At 49.4% G+C, this 19,855-nt stretch overlaps 1 protein-coding gene across 2 annotated transcripts; it reads left to right on the plus strand.

Moving 5' to 3' along the window:
- The first annotated feature begins 223 nt into the window (after positions 1-223).
- Positions 224-19,812, plus strand: DPF2 (double PHD fingers 2). 2 transcript variants are annotated; one of them, XM_003937697.3, is made up of 12 exons: positions 224-325; positions 7,042-7,202; positions 7,622-7,729; positions 8,055-8,218; positions 10,410-10,502; positions 10,657-10,735; positions 11,248-11,289; positions 12,332-12,469; positions 12,597-12,725; positions 13,324-13,436; positions 16,581-16,662; positions 18,511-19,812. In XM_003937697.3, exons 1-12 carry the CDS (start codon positions 294-296, stop codon positions 18,585-18,587), a joined length of 1,218 nt encoding a protein of 405 aa, XP_003937746.1. In that variant the 5' UTR covers positions 224-293; the 3' UTR covers positions 18,588-19,812. The 2 variants fall into 2 exon arrangements, with proteins under 2 accessions (XP_003937746.1, XP_003937745.1); XM_003937696.3 differs by lacking the exon at positions 11,248-11,289.
- The last annotated feature ends 43 nt before the right edge of the window (positions 19,813-19,855 follow it).

Below are 19,855 nucleotides of genomic sequence, written 5' to 3' on the forward strand. Positions count from 1 at the left end.
GCCACCTGGCCCTGCCCCAGCTCTTCTAGATAAAAGAGGCGGGCCTCCAACCGGAGCTCCTGGACGCCCCCGAGTCTTCGGTTGCGCCTGCGCGTCGGGCTCCCGTGCCGCCTCACGCGTTTCTTTCCCGGCCCCCGCGGGCAGGCGTAAAGCTTTCTTCAGTGCTCGCTCTCGTGCGCGCGCCCGGGCGGCGCCTGCGCAGAGGGCGAGGAACCTGGTGCCCCCGTGTGGTCCCGGCGCCTGCGCGCTGCGGACTCTGGGGCCTCCTGGCCCGAGGGAGAGGAGCAGGGAAGATGGCGGCTGTGGTGGAGAATGTAGTGAAGCTGTGAGTGGTCGTTTCTTTCTTTTCTAGGGCGGCAGGTTTTGTAAAGGGTCGGGGAGTAGGGGGCCGCGCGGGAAGAGATGAGGTGGAGAGAGGGACATGCCCGGCAAGGCCATGTTGCGACTCCTGGTGGGGAGGGCAACAGGAGACTCTGGAGAAGACGTTGCGCTTCTTTGGAAACTTGTGGAGGCCCTGATGGGGGCACACTGGAGCCTCGACGGGCGGCCTCCCTGCGGGGCTGTGTAGCCTGAGCGTTCCTCGGGGCTGACGGTTTCTGGAGCATGGCGCCCTGCCTGCGCGCGAGACTCACCGTCCCGGTCCTCTCCCCAGACGCCTCAGTCCGGAGGAGCGGGGCTGAGGCCCCGGGCGGCCCCTGGCGAGTCCGCCGCCCAACCCGCCCCGTCCGGTCCGCTGCAGCAACAGGGTCGGCGGCCCCAGTGGGGTGCACTGCGGAGCTGGCGGGTTTAGTTCCAAGCAGCCCCGTGACGTTTGGGAGGATCTTGGGTGGCAGGTACCTAAGACTGCAAATATTCTTGGGAAGAATTTGTCGAGGAGCGGATACAAGAAGGGAAGGAACTTCAGGGGAGCGGGCCTTGGCGCCGTCCAGTAGCAGCCATCAAAAACCTGCAGCTGGACCGAAGTTGTTCAGGACAGCTTAGTAGCCTAAAGGGACATCCAGATGGGTATTCTTCCTATTACACGATACCATTGTGCTGGTCAGATATCAAGCAGAGTTAAAGTTAGTATTTGTTGGGGCCGTGGACACTGGCCTATGAACTGCTTCCTGTAAGTTAAAGATGCTTTGGGACTTGATTTATTCCTACAGAAGAATCAGAACTAGTTTTAGACTGGGTTAATGCCCCGTGGGCGAATAGAGCTTCTTTTAATGGGTATGTTGGTCTTGGTGGAAGGGTGGGAAAATTGAGGATGTCTAGCGGTCCAGTCAGGGGTGTTGGATTTTGACTGAATGACAAAGTAAAGGTTTGCTAGCTGTTCTAAGGGACTCACAGCTTCTCATCTGTCTTTATTGTGGGCTGAGCCCCACTCTTCCTAAGAGCCTTTTTAAAGAGTAAGCTGATTCTCCCTCATGCCCTGAAGCCTTTTCTTTGAGAATGCTGCTTTCCCACTTCCATTAAGCTAAGTGCCTTTCCTCCTCTAGTGTGTGTGTGTGTGTGTGTGTGTGTGTGTGTTTTAAATTTAACTTGCTTTCTGATCTATCCTGCTGTATCTTTCAGCCACCCTCCTCCCAACACTATTGTCTTTCTCTCTGATCTGCCCACTCCAGTTTCCCAGCTCTCTCTTGAGGCTGACATTTTTCTCAATTTAGAAATGACACTGTTTGTATACCATTTATCCAGTTATCCTTCCTGACTGAGATGTTCTTTGTTTCCCTGCATCTTTGTTGACTTCCCTCATCCCATTATAAGGGGATGTTTTACACGGGTTTCTCCAAAAATAAAAAAGATTCCGCCGGGCGCGGTGGCTCAAGCCTGTAATCCCAGCACTTTGGGAGGCCGAGGCGGGTGGATCACGAGGTCGAGAGATCGAGACCATCCTGGTCAACATGGTGAAACCCCGTCTCTACTAAAAACACAAAAAAGTAGCTGGGCATGGTGGCGCTTGCCTGTAATCCCAGCTAGTCAGGAGGCTGAGGCAGGAGAATTGCCTGAACCCAGGAGGCGGAGGTTGCGGTGAGCCGAGATCGTGCCATTGCACTCCAGCCTGGGCAACAAGAGCGAAACTCCGTCTCAAAAAAAAAAAAAAAAAAAAAAAAGATTCCCCTTGTACTGAAGGAATATCAGACTTACCTAGGTTTTGAGAGTGAAACGTAGTAAGGCTTTTTGTGTTGGAAGACTTTCCTCAGGGAAATAGGATTGCCAGTGCTTTCAAGTTGTGTCATAAGTGAGGGGTTCCCATTTAAACAGCATGACTTCTTATTTCTCTTGGAAAAACTATAGAGATTGTTATGATCACCAGCCACTAATTCCTGAATGCCGGTAATGAGAAACCAACTTTCTCTTTCTCATTTCTAGCTGTACAGAGCCTCAGACCACAATTAATACGTACTCCCGCAGAATTATCCCTTTAAGAAGGGGCTCCATTTTTCCAGTTCATTTGGAAAGAGATGCTTTTCTGGCACTTCTCTTGATTATAGTGTGCCTAGTCTTCTGACAGTTGATGTTATACATTGAGGTCGGGACCACTAGCTCATATTTTCTTTCTTTTTTTTTTTTTTTTTTTTTTTTTTTTGAGACAGAGTTTCGCTCTTGTTGCCCAGGCTGGAGTGCAATGGCGCGATCTCGGCTCACCGCAACCTCCGCTTCCTGGGTTCAGGCAATTCTCCTGCCTCAGCCTCCTGAGTAGCTGGGATTACAGGCACACGCCACCATGCCCAGCTAATTTTTAGTATTTTTAGTAGAGACGGGGTTTCACCATGTTGACCAGGATGGTCTCGATCTCTTGACCTCGTGATCCACCCGTCTCGGCCTCCCAAAGTGCTGGGATTACAGGCTTGAGCCACCGCGCCCGGCCTCTTTTTTTTTTTGAGACAGAGTCTTGATGTTGCCAGCCCAGGCTGAAGTGCAGTGGCACCATCTCAGCTCACTGCAACCTCGGCCTCCCAGGTTCCAGCAATTCTCCTGCCTCAGCCTCCTGAGTAGCTGAGAGGCAACCCACCACCACACCCAGTGGGTTTCAACACGTTGGCCAGGCTGGTCTCGAACTCCTGACCTCAGAGGTGATCCACCTGTCTCGGCCTCATAAAATGCTAGGATTACAGGCATGAGCCACTGCACCCCGCCACTCATCTTTCTGACTTGCATCTTGTCCTGGGAGAAGAATTTTCTTATTTGTAAATTTCTGTCCCTTCCAAATGTGATGTCAGAAATGAAAATCTTGGCTGAGCAGGGTGGCTCATGCCTGTTATCCCAACACTTAAGGAGGCCAAGGCGGGTGGATTGCTTGAGGTCAGGAGTTCAAGACCAGCCTGGCCAACACGATGCAACCCCATCTCTACTAAAATTATAAAAATTAGCATGGTATGCTGGCACACACCTGTAGTCCCAGCTCCTCAGGAGGCTGAGGCATATGAATTGTCTGAACCCGGGAGGCAGAGGTTTCAGTGAGCTGATATCACACCACTGCCCTCCAGCCTGAGTGACACCTTAAGACTCTGTCTTTAAAAAAAGAGGCTGGCACAGTGGCTCACAGCTGTAATCCCAGCACGTTGGGAGGCCGAGGCAGGCAGATCACAAGGTGAGTTGTTCTAGACCAGCCTGGCCAATGTGGTGAAACCCAGTCTCTACTAAAAATACAAAAATTAGGCATGCTGGTGTGCGCCTGTAGTCCCAGTTACTCAGGAGGCTGAGGCAGAAGAATTGCTTGAACCCAGGAGGTGGAGGTTTGCAGCGAGCCGAGATCATGCCACTGCACTCCAGCCTGGGCAACAGAGCAAGACTCCATCTCAAGAAAAGAAAGTCTTTAAGGGTTCTTACTAGGAAAGTAAAATAAAGTATAGCTGTTACTGGTTTTGAAACTTTGAAGTTGCTGAAAGATCTAAAGGCCTGCACAGTGGCTCACGCCTGTAATCCCAGCGCTTAGGGAGGCCAAGGTGGGCAGATCATGAGGTCAGGAGTTTGAGACCAGCTTGGCCAATGTGGTGAAACCCCATCTCCACTAAAAATGCAAAAATTAGCTGGGCATGCTGGCGTGTGTCTGTGATCTCAGCTACTCAGGAGCCTGTGGCAGGAGGATCATTGGAACCTGGGAGGTGTAGGTTGCAGTGAGCTATCCTGCCACTGCACTCCAGCCTGGGAAATAGACTAAGACTCCGTCTTAAAAAAAAAAACAACCCAGAGAACAATGCTAATTTAGCTTGACATTTCTTGGTACGAGAGTCTTAAGTAGTAGTAGTAGTTGTTGTTGTTTTGTTTTCTTTTGTTTTCAGAGATAGAGCCTCCCTCTGTCCCCTAGGCTGAAGTACAGTGGTGTAACCTTGGTTTACGACACCCTCAACTTCCTAGGCTCAAACCATTCCCCTAACTCATTTCCCCCAGGGACTTCGTAGAACCACAGGTGTGCACCACCATGCCTAGCTGATTTTTTTTTTTTTAAACATTTTGTAGAGATGAGCTCTCACTATATTGCCCAGGGTGGTCTCTAACTCTTGAGCTCAAGAGATCCACCTGCCTTGTCCTCTCAAAGTGCTAGAATTATAGGCATGAGCCACTGTGTCCAGCCTCCCTTGAGTTCTTAAGAGCTCGCTCTCATTCTGTCTTGTTCTCTCTTTGTCAGATTCTCCCCACACATACACTTAAGTGTTTCATTCCAGCCCTTTACCCCCAAGACTGTTTGCCTTACTTTCTGAAATCCCACAAAGCTCACAAGAGCTTTGACGGAACATCTCTCATCCATTCCCCCAAAACTGTTTCCAGCCTCCTTGCTCTGACTTTGCAGCCCTCACCAGCCTGGCCCTTTCTTCCGTTTGACTTCCAGTGTCAGTATCAATTTCCATCAGCAGAAACAAAGGAGCTGCCTTAGCCTTGTTTATCCAATTTTATTCTGTGTGGTGAAGACATGGCCGCCTCCTAAAGACAAGCCCACAGAGGCTGCCTTCTCCATTCTGCTCTCCAGCATGAGATTCGTGCCTACCTCAGATTACAGTCATTACAGCTCATTGAATCATGCCAGGCTATATTTGAGATATTGCCATCTCTGCATGTAGTATGTGTCTTTTTTACTTGCTGGGCACATGCTAAGCTATGCAGTGGTCTATTATCTGCTCACTGAAGGCTCCCATCACATTCCAGAGCAGGGGTTGTTGGTGTGGCCTGAGTTACGGACATAAATCCCAGAGACTGAATCTGTTCGATGTCTCATGCCCAGGCTTTTTCTCGTAAAATCCTGATATGTCAAAGCTCATCTGGTCCAACCTCCTCAATCTATAGAAGAGTAACCAAGGTCCACTTGGGTTATCTAAATGTCCATGTTCATCTGGTGACTTGCAGGCAAGCCAGGTCTACTCTCAAGTCAAGTCTGACTGTATCTCAGACATCTTCATGAGTATTATGGATACTGTGAGAAAGAAATCAGTTCTGCCCTCTGTTTAAGATTGATTGACGCCAGGTAATGTGACGCACACCTCTCTTCCTGGACACTTGGGAGGCTAAGGCAGGAGGATCACTGGAGCCAGGAGTTTGTGTCCAGCTTGAGCAACATAGTGAGACCTTGTCTGTTTAAAAAAAAAAAAAAAAGGATTGATCGAATATAAGTGTGAATTGTTAGAGTTAGTTTAACCTCCATTACCAAAGTGCTTGTTAAACCCTGCAGTATGAGAACAAGATAGCTTCTTTGTACATGCTTCTTAGAACTAGATAACTCCTGGCCTGGCACTGTTCAGTTTTCCAGTTCTCCACTTAAAGGTTTACCTTTGATTCAGATTTCAAATTGAGTCTCTTGAGACCAAGAAGATTCTTTCCTATATAATTTGATTTTGTGAGCGTGGAGAAGAACCCTAAGATGGGCCTTAGAGCAAACAAGTTTCTTATCAGTAATGGTGCTCAGTAAAAGCTTCAAGGAACTTCAGGTACTTGTAGACATCTTCCATAAATATAAAATTAATTAGTTGGTTAAAAACCTATTTCAAGCCGGGCGCGGTGGCTCACGCCTGTAATCCCAGCACTTTGGGAGGCCGAGGCGGGTGGATCACGAGGTCAAGAGATCGAGACCATCCTGGTCAACATGGTGAAACCCCGTCTCTACTAAAAATACAAAAAATTAGCTGGGCATGGTGGTGCGTGCCTGTAATCCCAGCTACTCAGGAGGCAGAGGCAGGAGAATTGCCTGAACCCAGGAGGCGGAGGTTGCGGTGAGCCGAGATCGCACCATTGCACTCCAGCCTGGGTAACAAGAGCTAAACTCCGTCTCAAAAAAAAAAAAAAACCTATTTCAAAATTCAAGAGATATTAAAAGGCATGTGGAAGGAAGTGGCCTAGTCACCCAGTTTTTCTCCCTGCAGACCTGTAGTTTCTTTGCCATTTTGTTACATAAATGATAGCTTTCTTTGACACTTCTCAGCAATGTACCTTGCTTTGCTTTTTTTCCCTAGTTAACTTGAGATTGTCCAATGTCAGTATGTGAAGAGCTTCCTTTGTTTCTTATGGCCAAATAGAATTTCATTGTATGGATTTTCCATACTTTACTAAATACATTTTAGTAAGTCCCCTAGTCCCCTCTGGAACAGACCCTGGGGCAAGGATGTGGGTGCATGTAGTTTATTTGGGATGTGATTCTAGGAAGGAGGGAATAAGGAGGGATTAGGAGGGACTATCATCTGCTTCTGTGTCCACGGAGGGACTGTCCTCTGCTTCTCAGCATTGTAAGGGTTAAGATAAATAACAACCAGCACAGGGCTGGGCTTGCAAGACACAAGGAGTGAACGTTGGTTCCTTCCCCCGCTTTGGGGGGGTTAGACTTAAGTCTGATTAGACATATGATGAAATCGTGTTCCTGATGGTAATTTGCTTGAAAAGTAATTCCTCATGATGGCCTAGAAAAGGGGCTTGGTGTCCCGTGAGGCAGAAGTGTAGGCAAATAGAATGGAAGAGACAGCCTTCCAGTCCCTTGAGCCTTCTAGAGAAGCAGATGGTAGGGGAGAGGAATAGTTCAACACCCCATGTCCCCGCTTCAACACACACGCCTGGTTTCTGTCTTCCCTGCAGCCTTGGGGAGCAGTACTACAAAGATGCCATGGAGCAGTGCCACAATTACAATGCCCGCCTCTGTGCTGAGCGCAGCGTGCGCCTGCCTTTCTTGGACTCACAGACTGGAGTAGCCCAGAGCAATTGTTACATCTGGATGGAAAAGCGACACCGGGGTCCAGGTGAGGGTCCAGACTTGGGAGAAGGGGACTCAGAAGCTTAAGGAGGAAGCAGCCACCTCATCTTAGGTGATGAGACAGGTGATAGGGTTTTCCCTCTTGCCTTCTACCTTTGGATGAATATGGTCTTCTTGTGATTAAAAACCTAGGGAGGATGAAGCAGATAGGTTGATACCAGCATCTTTGCTTTCTGCCCTGCTGAGGCCATTGCGTATCTGGAGAACTATGTGTTAGCCAAGGCTCCTAAACTTACATATCTCTTTTTCTTTTCCACAGACTGTTCCACCCAACCTGCTAGGCCCTCAGTGTCAGAATTCCTCCCTTGCTCTAGAACTCAAAGGGGGGCCTACTTATTTAGAGTATTTGGTATTATTTTCTAATACTAGGTTAGGGCCTGACTTCTGTCTTTCTTCCTGCCACAGGATTGGCCTCTGGACAGCTGTACTCCTACCCCGCCCGGCGCTGGCGGAAAAAGCGGCGAGCCCACCCCCCTGAGGATCCACGACTTTCCTTCCCATCTATTAAGCCAGGTAAGGCACATACTTCCTGAGCAGAGGTGTGGCCTGCTGTATGGTGAGAGCCTGCTAATCACCGTGATATACCAGGCCCAGTGCTAGATACCGAATATACTCAAATAAATATGATGTGATTCTTTCCTTTAAGGAGCTTAGTCTAGTAGGGGAGACAGGTAAACAGGTACGTCATGGTGCCAGTTGAACTAGGGTGTCTTCATTCCTGGGCATCCAGAGAACAGAAGACAGTGGCTTACCTTTGGTAAGCCCCAACATTATGTGGACTCAGAGCAGTCTGCTTTCAGCCCGTCTGAGCCTTGCTTCATCCTGACCTTGCTTGCAGACACAGACCAGACCCTGAAGAAGGAGGGGCTGATCTCTCAGGATGGCAGTAGTTTAGAGGCTCTGTTGCGCACTGACCCCCTGGAGAAGCGAGGTGCCCCGGATCCCCGAGTTGATGATGACAGCCTGGGCGAGTTTCCTGTGACCAACAGTCGAGCACGAAAGGTACAAGATTATCCCTGTGGCTCAGGGAGCTTTGATGGAAATCAGCCTCCTCTTCACTGCGGGTCACCCAGTTTCTAGAACCGAAACAGAAGCTGGGGTCCAGGAAGCAAGCCCCTGCAGTTCTGTTCTTACTTCAGTCCCTGATTATTGTCAGATACTGACTGACTTCTCCGTTGCCATTTAGACTTTTCTGCTCCTTCTAAGTATAGACTCTCACTCATTCATCCACTTTTATCACAGGTTATTATGATACATATATATAATTTTCATTTAAAAAATTAAAATAGGCCAGGTGCAGTGGCTCATGCCTGTAATCCCAGCACTTTGGGAGGCCAACGCAGGAGAATTGCTTGAGCCCAGGAGTTCAGTACCAGCCTGGGCAACAAAATGAAACCTCATCTCTACAAGAAATAATTTTAAAAATTAGCCGGGCATGGTAGCATGCACCTGTTGTCCCAGCTGCGAGGGAAGCGGAGGTGGGAGAATCACTTGAGCCTGGAAGTTTGAGGCTGCAGTGAGCTATGATCTTGCCACAGCACTCCAGCCTGGACAACAAAAAAATTAAAACCAGGAGGTGCAATAGTAGTCAGTGAAATCCCATATAATCTCTCTTTTTTTTTTTTAAACTGTTTCACCTTTGTTGCCCAGGCTGGAGTGCAATGGTGCAATCTTGACTCACTGCAACCTCCACCTTCCGGGTCCTCCTGCCTCAGCCTCCCGACTAGCTGGGATTACAGGCATGCACCACCACACCTGGCTAATTTTGTATTTTTAGTAGAGACAGGGTTTCTCCATGTTGGTCAGGCTGGTCTCCAGCTTCTGACCTCAGGTGATCGCCTGCTTCAGCCTCCCAAAGTGCCGGGATTGTAGGCGTAAGCCACTGTGCCCGGCTGAAATCCCATGTACTCCTTACCTAGATTTATCAGTTTAACATTTTGCCACATTTGCCTTATCTAACTTTGCTAAACCATTTGAGAGGAAGATGCATATGTTAAAAACTCCGTCTAGGCAACATAGCAAGACCTTGTCTCTGGGCATGGTGGTACACACCTGCAGTCCCAGCTACTCGGGAGGCCAAGGTGGGAGGATTGCTTGAGCCCAGTAGTTGAGGCTGCAGCTCTGATCATGCTACTTCACTCCAGCCTGGGTAACAGAGGGAGGCCCTGTCTGGGGGAGTGTCAGGAACAAACTTTTATCCCTGAATACTTTACTTTTTTTTTTTTTTTTTTTTTGAGACAGAGTCTTGTTCTGTCACAGGATGGAGTGCAGTGGTGCGATCTCAGCTCACTGCATCTCCACCTCCTGGGTTCAAGCAATTCACCTGCCCCAGCCTCCCAAGTAGCTGGTACTATAGGCACTCACCACCACACCTGGCTAATTTTTTGTATTTTAGTAGAGATGGGGTTTCACCAGGTGGGCCAGGACGGTCTCAATCTCCTGACCTCGTAATCTGCCTGACTGCTTGGTCCACCCACCTCAGCCTCCTCAAGTGCTGGGATTACAGGCATGAGCCACCACACCGGCCCCTACTTTACTGTTCTGTCACAAAAGTCTGTGTCACAAAGTTTTTTGGTCTCCGATGTTACACAGCAAAGCAGACTTGGTCTCTGCCAACAGAGAAGATAAGACTATATATAAAAATAAGAGCTATAAATACGCTAGCACTGGGCTAAATGCTTATTCATGCCCTTTCTCTTTTAGTCTGTACAACCTTACGGAGTAGGTCCTGTGTTCCCCATTTCACAGACAGGCCGAAAACAAAGCAGTTTAAAAACTTCCCACAAGTTCACACAAATAAGCAACAACACTTTCATTTAAACTAGGAAGTGAGTGTCAGAATAGAACCACCAATAATGTGCTCCCAGGGTGGCCAGTCAGAGGCAGAAGAAGGCCTGGCTACTTGGGGTATCAGGGCAAACTTTATGGAAGCACGCTATTTGATTTGGCCATGCGGCATGGTGGGGAAAGCATTTCATGCTAAGGAAACAAGGTGAAACACAGGGGAAGGAAATCCCAAAGTATGGAAGGGAGCAGGAGAATTGTAGGGTTCCTATAGGGTGGTGGTGAGGAATGAGGCTGGTATGGGCGGGACCAGGTCATGGGAGGTTCTGGGCAGCCTTGGCCAATCTCATCATAGGGGAGCTTTTGGTTGCATCTATTTCTACCCATGCTAACTCTCCTGTTCACTCAGCGGATCCTAGAACCAGATGACTTCCTGGATGACCTCGATGATGAAGACTATGAAGAAGATACTCCCAAGCGTCGAGGAAAGGGGAAATCCAAGGTGAGGGGCCAGCGTGTTGCCCGCATCTCCGGTCGGGGTGGCCTGGGGAATTCCTTGTTTTATTTCAGGTGAGATTAGCAGCCACTTCCAGAAGAGTCTTAACTCCTTAGGCCCAGCTGCCATAGTAAGGGTGTCTCTTTGCTCTTCTTGGCAGGGTAAGGGTGTGGGCAGTGCCCGTAAGAAGCTGGATGCTTCCATCCTGGAGGATCGGGATAAGCCCTATGCCTGTGACAGTGAGTGCCTCACAAGTGGGTGGGGTAAACCTTGCCTTGGCCCTAGCTCCTGCTCAGGATATGAGAGGAGGGAGGGTTGTGTTTTTGCCCAGAGTATTAAAACAAGCCTGGGTTCTTGTCCTGCCTGCTGACTGGTTCCTTCTGAGACCCCTGGGAGGCCTGGGTCCCTGCTGTATGATGGGTGGGACCTGCATGCTCTGGGAAGGATTTCTGCCGTCCTCTGGGGTGGGATTGCTTGTGGGGGCCACAGCAGGCAGGGTTGGCCTATCAGCAGACGGCCTCTAGGTCTCTTGACCTCAGTTAAGCCAGGGCCCCAGGGGTCTGACACTTGAGTTTTTCAACGTCTGTTCTCTTTTTCTTTCTTTCTGGCTTGCCCCACTTCTGTTCCTCCATCCTGGGAGCACCATCGCCGCTGGGGTTTCTCTCTCGTTTGTTCTGCTTTCCTGCTGCTGCTGCTCCTGTCTCAAGTGTATCAAGGCCTTCTTCTCATGACTTTTCTTTCTGTCTTTCAGATAGTTTCAAACAAAAGCATACCTCGAAAGCGCCCCAGAGAGGTAGCTCTCTCAACTTTTCAGACTTTTGGTTTTCCTATCCCTTTTTCCCTCTTCCCTTGTTCCTCTTGCCTTTCTCATTTCCTGGGATGCTAGCTTTAAAATCTCTGGAATGGCATGGGGCTAGGAGCAGTGGAACTTCTGCTGTGCTCCACTCCTCAAAGTCCTGGAAGCTGCCTTTACCACTGCTTGTCTCCCACAAACCTGCTCCTAGAGCTGCTCGGCCCAGTGCATGGGGTGGCTTCAGAAGCATTATCAGGAGCCCATTACAGTCAGATCCTTCCGCTCCCTCCCCAAGTCAGGCACCTAGTGGTCAGCTCATGTTCCCCACCGCCCCACCACCTCCTCTTGCCATCCTCTCTCCCCATTCCTTTCCTTCTGGCCCCCTTGCCCTTCTTGGTATCACTTCTCAAGATGACAGGATGCCTCGTGGGGATCTGCTTTCCTTGCTGGTTGGAGGGCCTGGACCTGGCACTTATGTGGGAGTGTGTTTGAATTTCTTTGGGGACCAACTGCCCATCTGGCTTCAGTGATAAGAAATCCCCGAGAAACCCCTGCTTATTTACCCACATTCAGTAGAGATTGGCTCCATGGTCTGTGTGGGGTAGCATGAGCCTCCCACATTTACTGAGGAGTAGAAAAGTTTGGAGTCTTACCCACTTTGCTCCCTTCCTGCCACACCAAAGACTTGTAGGAATATCCTTCCCCTTCCTGACTCAGAGCTCCCCAGACTGTTACTGTATCCCAGAGCAACTAACTGGTGATGGGACGAGGGCTAAGCCCCCCAAAAGCCAACATGGAAGAGCAGTGGTGGCCATGGGGTTGAAGTTCAGGAGGGAAAAGAGCCCCAGAAGCTAGAGAGCCCTGGGGCCTAATGCTCCTGGCTGAGGGGAAGGGGCCATCAACTAAGGCCTGTCCCAGAGCAGAGCTGCTAGGGAAGGGATGGTTGCCCTCTGCCTCAGCTGGAGCCCCCACAGCTTGCAGAAGTGGGGATGTAGCCCTCTTATATCCTAACACCTTTTTCTGCAATCTTCTCCCCACTCAGTTTGTGGAAAACGTTACAAGAACCGACCAGGCCTCAGTTACCACTATGCCCACTCCCACTTGGCTGAGGAGGAGGGCGAGGACAAGGAAGACTCCCAACCACCCACTCCTGTTTCCCAGAGGTCTGAGGAGCAGAAATGTAAGCTGAGGTGTCAGAAGTGGTGGGCAAGCAGGAGTTGCCCTGGTTATGAAAACCACTCCTTGCATGGGTGTTGAGTTGGCTCAGGTACCCCCATGGGCGTCATCAAAACTCTTTCTCTCTGTAGCCAAAAAGGGTCCTGATGGATTGGCCTTGCCCAACAACTACTGTGACTTCTGCCTCGGGGACTCAAAGATTAACAAGAAGACGGGACAACCTGAGGAGCTGGTGTCCTGTTCTGACTGTGGCCGCTCAGGTACCGCCTCCTGGAAAGAAAAGGCTGCTGCTGTGTCCGGTCCCCAAGGGGCTCTTGGCTTGCTGGCCTCTAGTGGTATAATCAACCAGCCCACCTCACTTTTCTGAGGAGCTGCTGAGCCGAGATCAGTCACCCAGAAGGAATGATTTATTTTCTTCCAGCCAGTCCAGGAAACTCAATTGGTAGATTATCTGATGTGAAGCTTCTATAATCAACTCTTGAAACTTGACAGATTTGAGTGTTTTATTTCCTCTCCCTTCCCCTTCTGGATTGGGAAAGGACTTGATCTTGGAGCCTGAATGGGTCAGGCTGCTTCTCCCATACCTTACTTTATTAATAATGGTCCAAGTTTATGGAAGTTATTCCCTGAAACCAGTGGTGGCACCAAGAATTGGTTGCATCTCCACAAGTCCCCTTCCAGCTGAATTTCTGTGCATAAACAACTTCTGTACAGAAATTCAGGAGCTTACTGAGAACACAAATGGCCAGGAGCTGTTACTGTGCATGAAAGACCAAGAGAAGATGCAGCCACAGGCAGGAGCTCCTTTCTTCCCCCTGCATTTCTGATTACTGGTCTCACTCACTTCCCCCACTACAGGGCACCCATCTTGCCTCCAGTTTACCCCCGTGATGATGGCGGCAGTGAAGACATACCGCTGGCAGTGCATCGAGTGCAAATGTTGCAACATCTGCGGCACCTCTGAGAATGACGTGTGTATCCCCACCCACTCCTCAGCATGGCTCCTTCTGGGCTTTTACTGTGGTTTGCACAGTTCCCTCGAAAGTGAAATTCCTTTAAAAGGGAGCAAGGACTGGGCGCGGTGGCTCAAACCTGTAATCCCAGCACTTTGGGAGGCCGAGGCGGGTGGATCACAAGGTCAAGAGATCGAGACCATCCTGGTCAACAAGGTGAAACCCCATCTCTACTAAAAATACAAAACATTAGCTGGGCATGGTGGCGCGTGCCTGTAATCCCAGCTACTCAGGAGGTTGAGGCAGGAGAATTGCCTGAACCCAGGAGGCAGAGGTTGCGGTGAGCCGAGATCGCGCCATTGCACTCCAGCCTGGGTAACAAGAGCGAAACTCCATCTCAAAAAAAAAAAAGAAAGGGGAGCAAGAACCCTTCCACATGCCACATGCCCCCTCCCCAGCATCTCAATCAGAACTCTGATTCATTGCCAGATATATATCGAGTACTGATTACATGTCAGACACTGTTCTAGGCACTAAAGATAACATACAAGACAAACAAGGTCCCTGCCTCATGAGATTTACATTCTTATGGGAACAACAATAAGCAAGAATGTGAGATTTGTGTGATGTGCCATGAAAAAGATGAAACCAGTAATGTGGCAGAGAATAGATAAGTGATTGTTTCGGGTTTTTCTTTTTTTTCTTTTTTTGAGACAGAGTTTCACTCTTGTTACCCAGGCTGGAGTGCAATGGCGTGATGGCTCACCGCAACCTCCGCCTCCTGGGTTCAGACAATTCTGCCTCAGCCTCCTGAGTAGTTGTGATTACAGGCACGCGCCACCATGCCCAGCTAATTTTTTTGTATTTTTACTAGAGACGGGGTTTCACTGTGTTGACCAGGATGGTCTCGATCTCTTGACCTTGTGACCACCTGCCTCGGCCTCCCAAAGTGCTGGGATTACAGGCTTGAGCCACCATGCCCGGCCCTTCTTTTCTTTTTTTAACTTTGATAGAATCACTCAGTTTGGTGATAAGTGATTTATTTTTTGACGGTCAGATGTGGCTCTTCTGGGAGGGTGATGCTGGTATTGAAATTTGCGTGATACCAAAGAGCCAGTCAAGAAGCTTTGGAGGTAGAACATTCCCAAGAAAGGAGCAGCCAATGCAAAGGCCTTAAGTGAGACAAGCCAGATGTACAGAAAAGGCTGATAGGACATGGAAGGGAGTGGTAGGGGATGAGATAAGAGAGGTAAGCACTGCCAGATCTGTGGGGCCTTGGGTTTTATTATAAGTACAGCAGGACACTGTTGAAGGGTTTTAGTCAGGGGAGTGACGTGGCTTTTTTTTTTTTTTTTTTTGCTGTTGTTGAGACAGAGTCGTGCTCTGTCACCCAGGCTAGAGTGCAGTGGTGTGATCTTGGGTCACTCCACCTCCTGGGTTCAAGCAGTTCTCCTGCCTTAGCCTCCCGTGTATCTGGGATTACAGGCATGTGCTACTACACCCAGCTAATTTTATATTTTTAGTAGAGAGGGGGTTTTGCCATGTTGGCCAGACTGGTCTGGAACTCATGACCTCTGGTGATCCACCTGCCTCGGCCTCCCAAAGTGCTGGGATTACAGATGTGAGCCACTACACCTGGCTGTTTATTCTTTATGTATGCATGTGTTTATTTATTTATTTTTTGAGACAGGGTCTTTCTGTCACTCAGGCTGGAGTGCAGTGGCACTATCTTACCTCACTGCAGCCTCCTCCCTTCAGCTCAAGCAATCCTCCCACCTCAGCCTTCCAGGTAACTGGAACGCAGGCACACACCACCATACCCAGCTATTTTTTGTGTTTTTGGTAGAGATAGAGGCTCGCCATGTTGCTGAGATGGTTTCAAACTCCTCAGCTCAAGCACCCCTCCCACCCTGGCCTCTTAAAGTGCTGGGATTACAGGCATGAGCCTGTGCCTGGCCTTGTCTTTTGTTTGTTTGTTTGTTTGTTTGTTTTGAGACGTTTTATTCCTGTCACCCAGGCTGGAGTGCAATGGCACAATCTCTGCTCACTGCAACCTCTGCCTCCCAGGTTCAAGGGATTGTCCTATTGGGATTATAGGCACCTGCCACCACACCTGGCTAATTTTTAGTAGAGATGGGGTTTCACCGTGTTGGCCGAGCTGGTCTCAAACTCCTAACCTCAGGTGATCCACCTGCTTCAGCCTCCCACAGTGTTGGGATTACAAGCATGCACCTCCATGCCTGGCCCTTGTCTTGTATTTTAAAAAGATTGCTTTGGCTGCTGTGTGGAGGGTAGACTGTAGGGACAAGGATGGAGGCTCATGCCCGTAATCCCAACACTTTGAGAGGCCGAGGTGGGAGGATTGCTTGAGCCCAGGAATTCAAGACCAGCATCAGCAACATAGGGAGACCTTGTCTCCATAAAATATTTAAAAATTACTCAGGTGTGGTGGCACACACATTAGTCCCAGCTACTTGGGAGGCTGAGGTGGGAGGATCACTTGAACCCAGGAGTTTGAGGCTGCAGTGAGCCATGATCACACCACTACACTCCAGCCTGGGCAACAAAGCAAGACCTTATCTCAAAAAGAAATAGTAGTCACTGGGCACGGCATCTCACACCTGTAATCTAAGCACTTGGGGAGGCTGAGGTGGGAGGATTGCTTAAGCCTAGGAATTCAGGACCACTTTGGGCACATAAGGAGACCTTGTCTCTCCAAAAAAATTTTAAGATTAGCTGCGTACGGTGGTACTTGCCTATAGTCCCAGCTACTTGAGAAGCTGAGGTAGGAGGATCAGTTGGGCCCAGGAGGTCAAGGCTGCAGTGAGCCGTGATTGTATCACTGCACTCCAGCCTAAATGGCAGCAAGACCTGTCTCAAAAAATGTATACCTATAGAGCTTGGGCTCCAGGAAAAAAAAAAAAGTAGAGTCGATTTGATCAATTAGGAGCTCTGAAAGGATCCAGGTGAGAGATGACAGTGACTGGTCTGTGGTGGAGATGGACAGCATGGTTTCCTACATAAGATTGCTACTTCTGTTTTTTCCTGCCACCTACCTCTCGGAAATAGCAGTGTCACAGAAGCCCTCCCACCTCCTGTAGTGGCCCAACTGAGGCATATCATTCATTCAATCCCCATCCTCTTCCCTCTTGCCTACTTCAGGACCAGCTGCTCTTCTGTGATGACTGCGATCGTGGCTACCACATGTACTGTCTCACCCCATCCATGTCTGAGCCCCCTGAAGGTAAGTTGCCCAGATCTTTTACTCAGAACAATTTGGAAAACACTAAGTTCTATGTTCTTTATGTTATCAGCTATACATTCTTCCAAATTAAGGAGTAGGGCACCTTGCCTTGGCTCAGTTTAAAATGCCTTCCTAACATTTCAGCTTAAAGGGTTTAGTGTTTGCACATTCTCAGTTACATTTACAACAGAAAATCAGTAGCCCAGCAGAAAGGAGATGCTGAGCCGAGATCAGTTACCCAGAAGGAATGATTTATTTTCTTCCAGCCAGTCCAGGAAACTCAATTGGTAGATTATCTGATGTGAAGCTTCTATAATCAACTCTTGAAACTTGACAGATTTGAGTGTTTTATTTCCTCTCCCTTCCCCTTCTGGATTGGGAAAGGACTTGATCTTGGAGCCTGAATGGGTCAGGCTGCTTCTCCCATACCTTACTTTATTAATAATGGTCCAAGTTTATGGAAGTTATTCCCTGAAACCAGTGGTGGCACCAAGAATTGGTTGCATCTCCACAAGTCCCCTTCCAGCTGAATTTCTGTGCATAAACAACTCCTGTACAGAAATTCAGGAGCTTGCTGAGAACACAAATGGCCAGGAGCTGTTACTGTGCATGAAGGGTATGGGCCAGAATTACAGGCAAGAGAAAGTGTTTCATTGTATGATGTAAGCTGACTTGTAACATATTGGTCAAACTCCTGTCACCCCTCTAGAGAATGAGGCCACTGACAAAGTCTGAGAGTCCTTTAGCAGCTTCAGGGGAGCACTCAGCTTCTATCAGGCCCAGCTTAGGAATCTGCTTTCAGGAGAAGTAGCACGTTTATGTTTTGTTGTGTTTTGGTTTTTTTATCCATCAAACAGATGATATATATGACAGAATGACTTTCCTGTTAAAGTTCTAGGGGACATTGAGGTGGTGGACAGCTGCAGGCCCGAGTGTGCTCACTGGAGGGTTAAGGCAGCTGAGGGGCAACCCCTGGAAGTATTACATGTTCTAGGTCAGGGTCAGCAGGCTACAAGCTGCACCCTATGGACCACATCCAGCCACAGCCAGCTTAAATAGCTTGCAAGCTAAGAATGGTTTTTCCTTGTTTTCTTTTTGTTTTTGAGACAGGGTCTTGCTCTGTTGCCCAGGTTGGAGTGGAATGGCATGATTTCAGTTCACTGCAGCCTCCGCTCCCTTGGGCTCAGGTCATCCAGTAATCCTTCCACCTCAGCCTCCCGAGTACCTGGGACTACAGGCATGCCACCACACCTGGCTAATTTTTGAATTTTGAGTAGGGACAGGTTTTGCCACAGTGCCCAGGCTGGTCTCAAACTCCTGGGCTCAAATGATCCATTCGCCTCAGCCTCCAAAGTGCTGGGATTACAGGTGTGAGCCACAGCACCCAGCCAGTTTTTGCATTTTTTTTTTTTTTTTTTTTTTTAGACGGAGTTTTGCTCTTGTTACCCAGGCTGGAGTGCAATGGCGCGATCTTGGCTCACCGCAACCTCCACCTCCTGGGTTCAGGCAATTCTCCTGCCTCAGCCTCCTGAGTAGCTGGGATTACAGGCACGCGCCACCATGCCCAGCTAATGTTTTGTATTTTTAGTAGAGACGGGGTTTCACCATGTTGACCAGGATGGTCTCGATCTCTCGACCTCGTGATCCACCCGCCTTGGCCTCCCAAAGTGCTGGGATTACAGGCTTGAGTCACCGCGCCCAGCCAGTTTTTGCGTTTTTAAGGGATTTTTTTAAGGCTAAACACAGTGGTTTGATCCTGCTATAGAGATGGGGTATCGAGAGCGGAGAAATTACAAGCAGGTGGGGATTGTGTGGGACCCATCCTGACCCCATTTTGCTTCCCTGCAGGAAGTTGGAGCTGCCACCTGTGTCTGGACCTGTTGAAGGAGAAAGCTTCCATCTACCAGAACCAGAACTCCTCTTGATGTGGCCACCCCCTGCTCCCTGACATATCTAAGTCTGTTTCTCTCCTCCACTTCATTTTTCATATCCACTTGTCCCTTCTTCCTTCTCTCCTTCACAAGTCCAGAGAACCTTGGGGTGGTTGTGACAGCCTGCCTTTGGCAGCTGCAAGCTGAGGTGGCAGCTCTGACTACCTCTGGCCCCAGGCCCTCAGGAAGAAAGGAGCAACACGCTGCCCCAAGGCGTACCTGTGGGCCTAGTTTCTGCTCTCCGTGAAGTGCATTCACTCTGCTTGCCTTGGGCCCAGGCCCTGGTGATCACAGGGTTCAAACAGTGTCCTCCTAGAAAGAGTGGGAGAGCAGCTCACTTCTCTCTCTGTTCTGCCTCTACTCTGGTGTCCAGAGTTTTCCCTTCCCCCAGAGGCAAGCCAGGCCAGGGCCTCTGTCTGAGGCAGCTGGGAGAGAACAGGCTGAGGCCACGTCCACAAGGAGCTTTCCATGCCCCTGTGCCGCTTAGCCTCACCTCTTTCCTCCAGAGTGGCTCTCTGTGGCCCTGTCTTCCTGCTACATAGGGTTCTTTGCTGAAGTCAGGATGTTCTCAGTCACCCTCCTGGCTCTGCCCTGTCCCACTCCACCCCACCCCAGGGGGAGTAGCAGCTTCACCTTGTTCTTCCCAGTGCTCTTCTGGCTCGCTCTCATGGGTGGTCTCCAGTGACCGAAGCATTGCCCACCCTTAGAATTTCTCATCTTCTGCCTCCCTTCTTATTCCTTTTGGTTTTGTGGGGAGAGGGGAAGGATCAGGGGGCCAGGCCAGCAGCTCGGGGGCCACAGGGAGATAGATAATGTGCCTGTTTTTTAACAAGACAAAAAAGCCTACCTCCAAAATCCCCTTTTTGTTCTTCCTGGACCTGGGCATTCAGCCTCCTGCCCTTAACTGAATTGGGAGCCTCTGCCACCTGCCCCGTGTATCCTGGCTCTCAACTCATGGGGAAGCCACATAGACATCCCTTTCTTCCCTTGCACGCTCGCTAGCAGCTGGTAAGGTCTTTACACCCTAATTCCTCAAGTTTTCTGCTTAGTGGCACTGACATTAAGTAGTGGGGGGACAGTCCATGCCAGGACACCCTGGAGTAGCCTTCCCTCTTGGCCGCAGGCAGGACCTAACTCACTGTCGCTTTGGAGTTGAGGTGTCTTTTTTTTCTTTAATTCCTGTATTCTAAACATTAGTAAAAATAAATGTTTTTACACAGAGCCCTCTGCTGGATGGTTTATCTCCTGCCTCGCTCCATTTC

Source organism: Saimiri boliviensis, chromosome 6 (genome assembly GCF_048565385.1).
Source record: "Saimiri boliviensis isolate mSaiBol1 chromosome 6, mSaiBol1.pri, whole genome shotgun sequence".
NCBI lineage: Eukaryota > Metazoa > Chordata > Mammalia > Primates > Cebidae > Saimiri > Saimiri boliviensis.

Coding starts and splice junctions, on each gene's coding strand:
- DPF2 (XM_003937697.3), top strand. CDS start 294: ATGGCGGCTGTGGTGGAGAATGTAGTGAAGCT. Junction 10,503..10,656: donor GAGGAAAGGGGAAATCCAAG/GTGAGGGGCCAG, acceptor TCTTCTTGGCAG/GGTAAGGGTGTGGGCAGTGC. Junction 11,290..12,331: donor CTCGAAAGCGCCCCAGAGAG/GTAGCTCTCTCA, acceptor CTCCCCACTCAG/TTTGTGGAAAACGTTACAAG.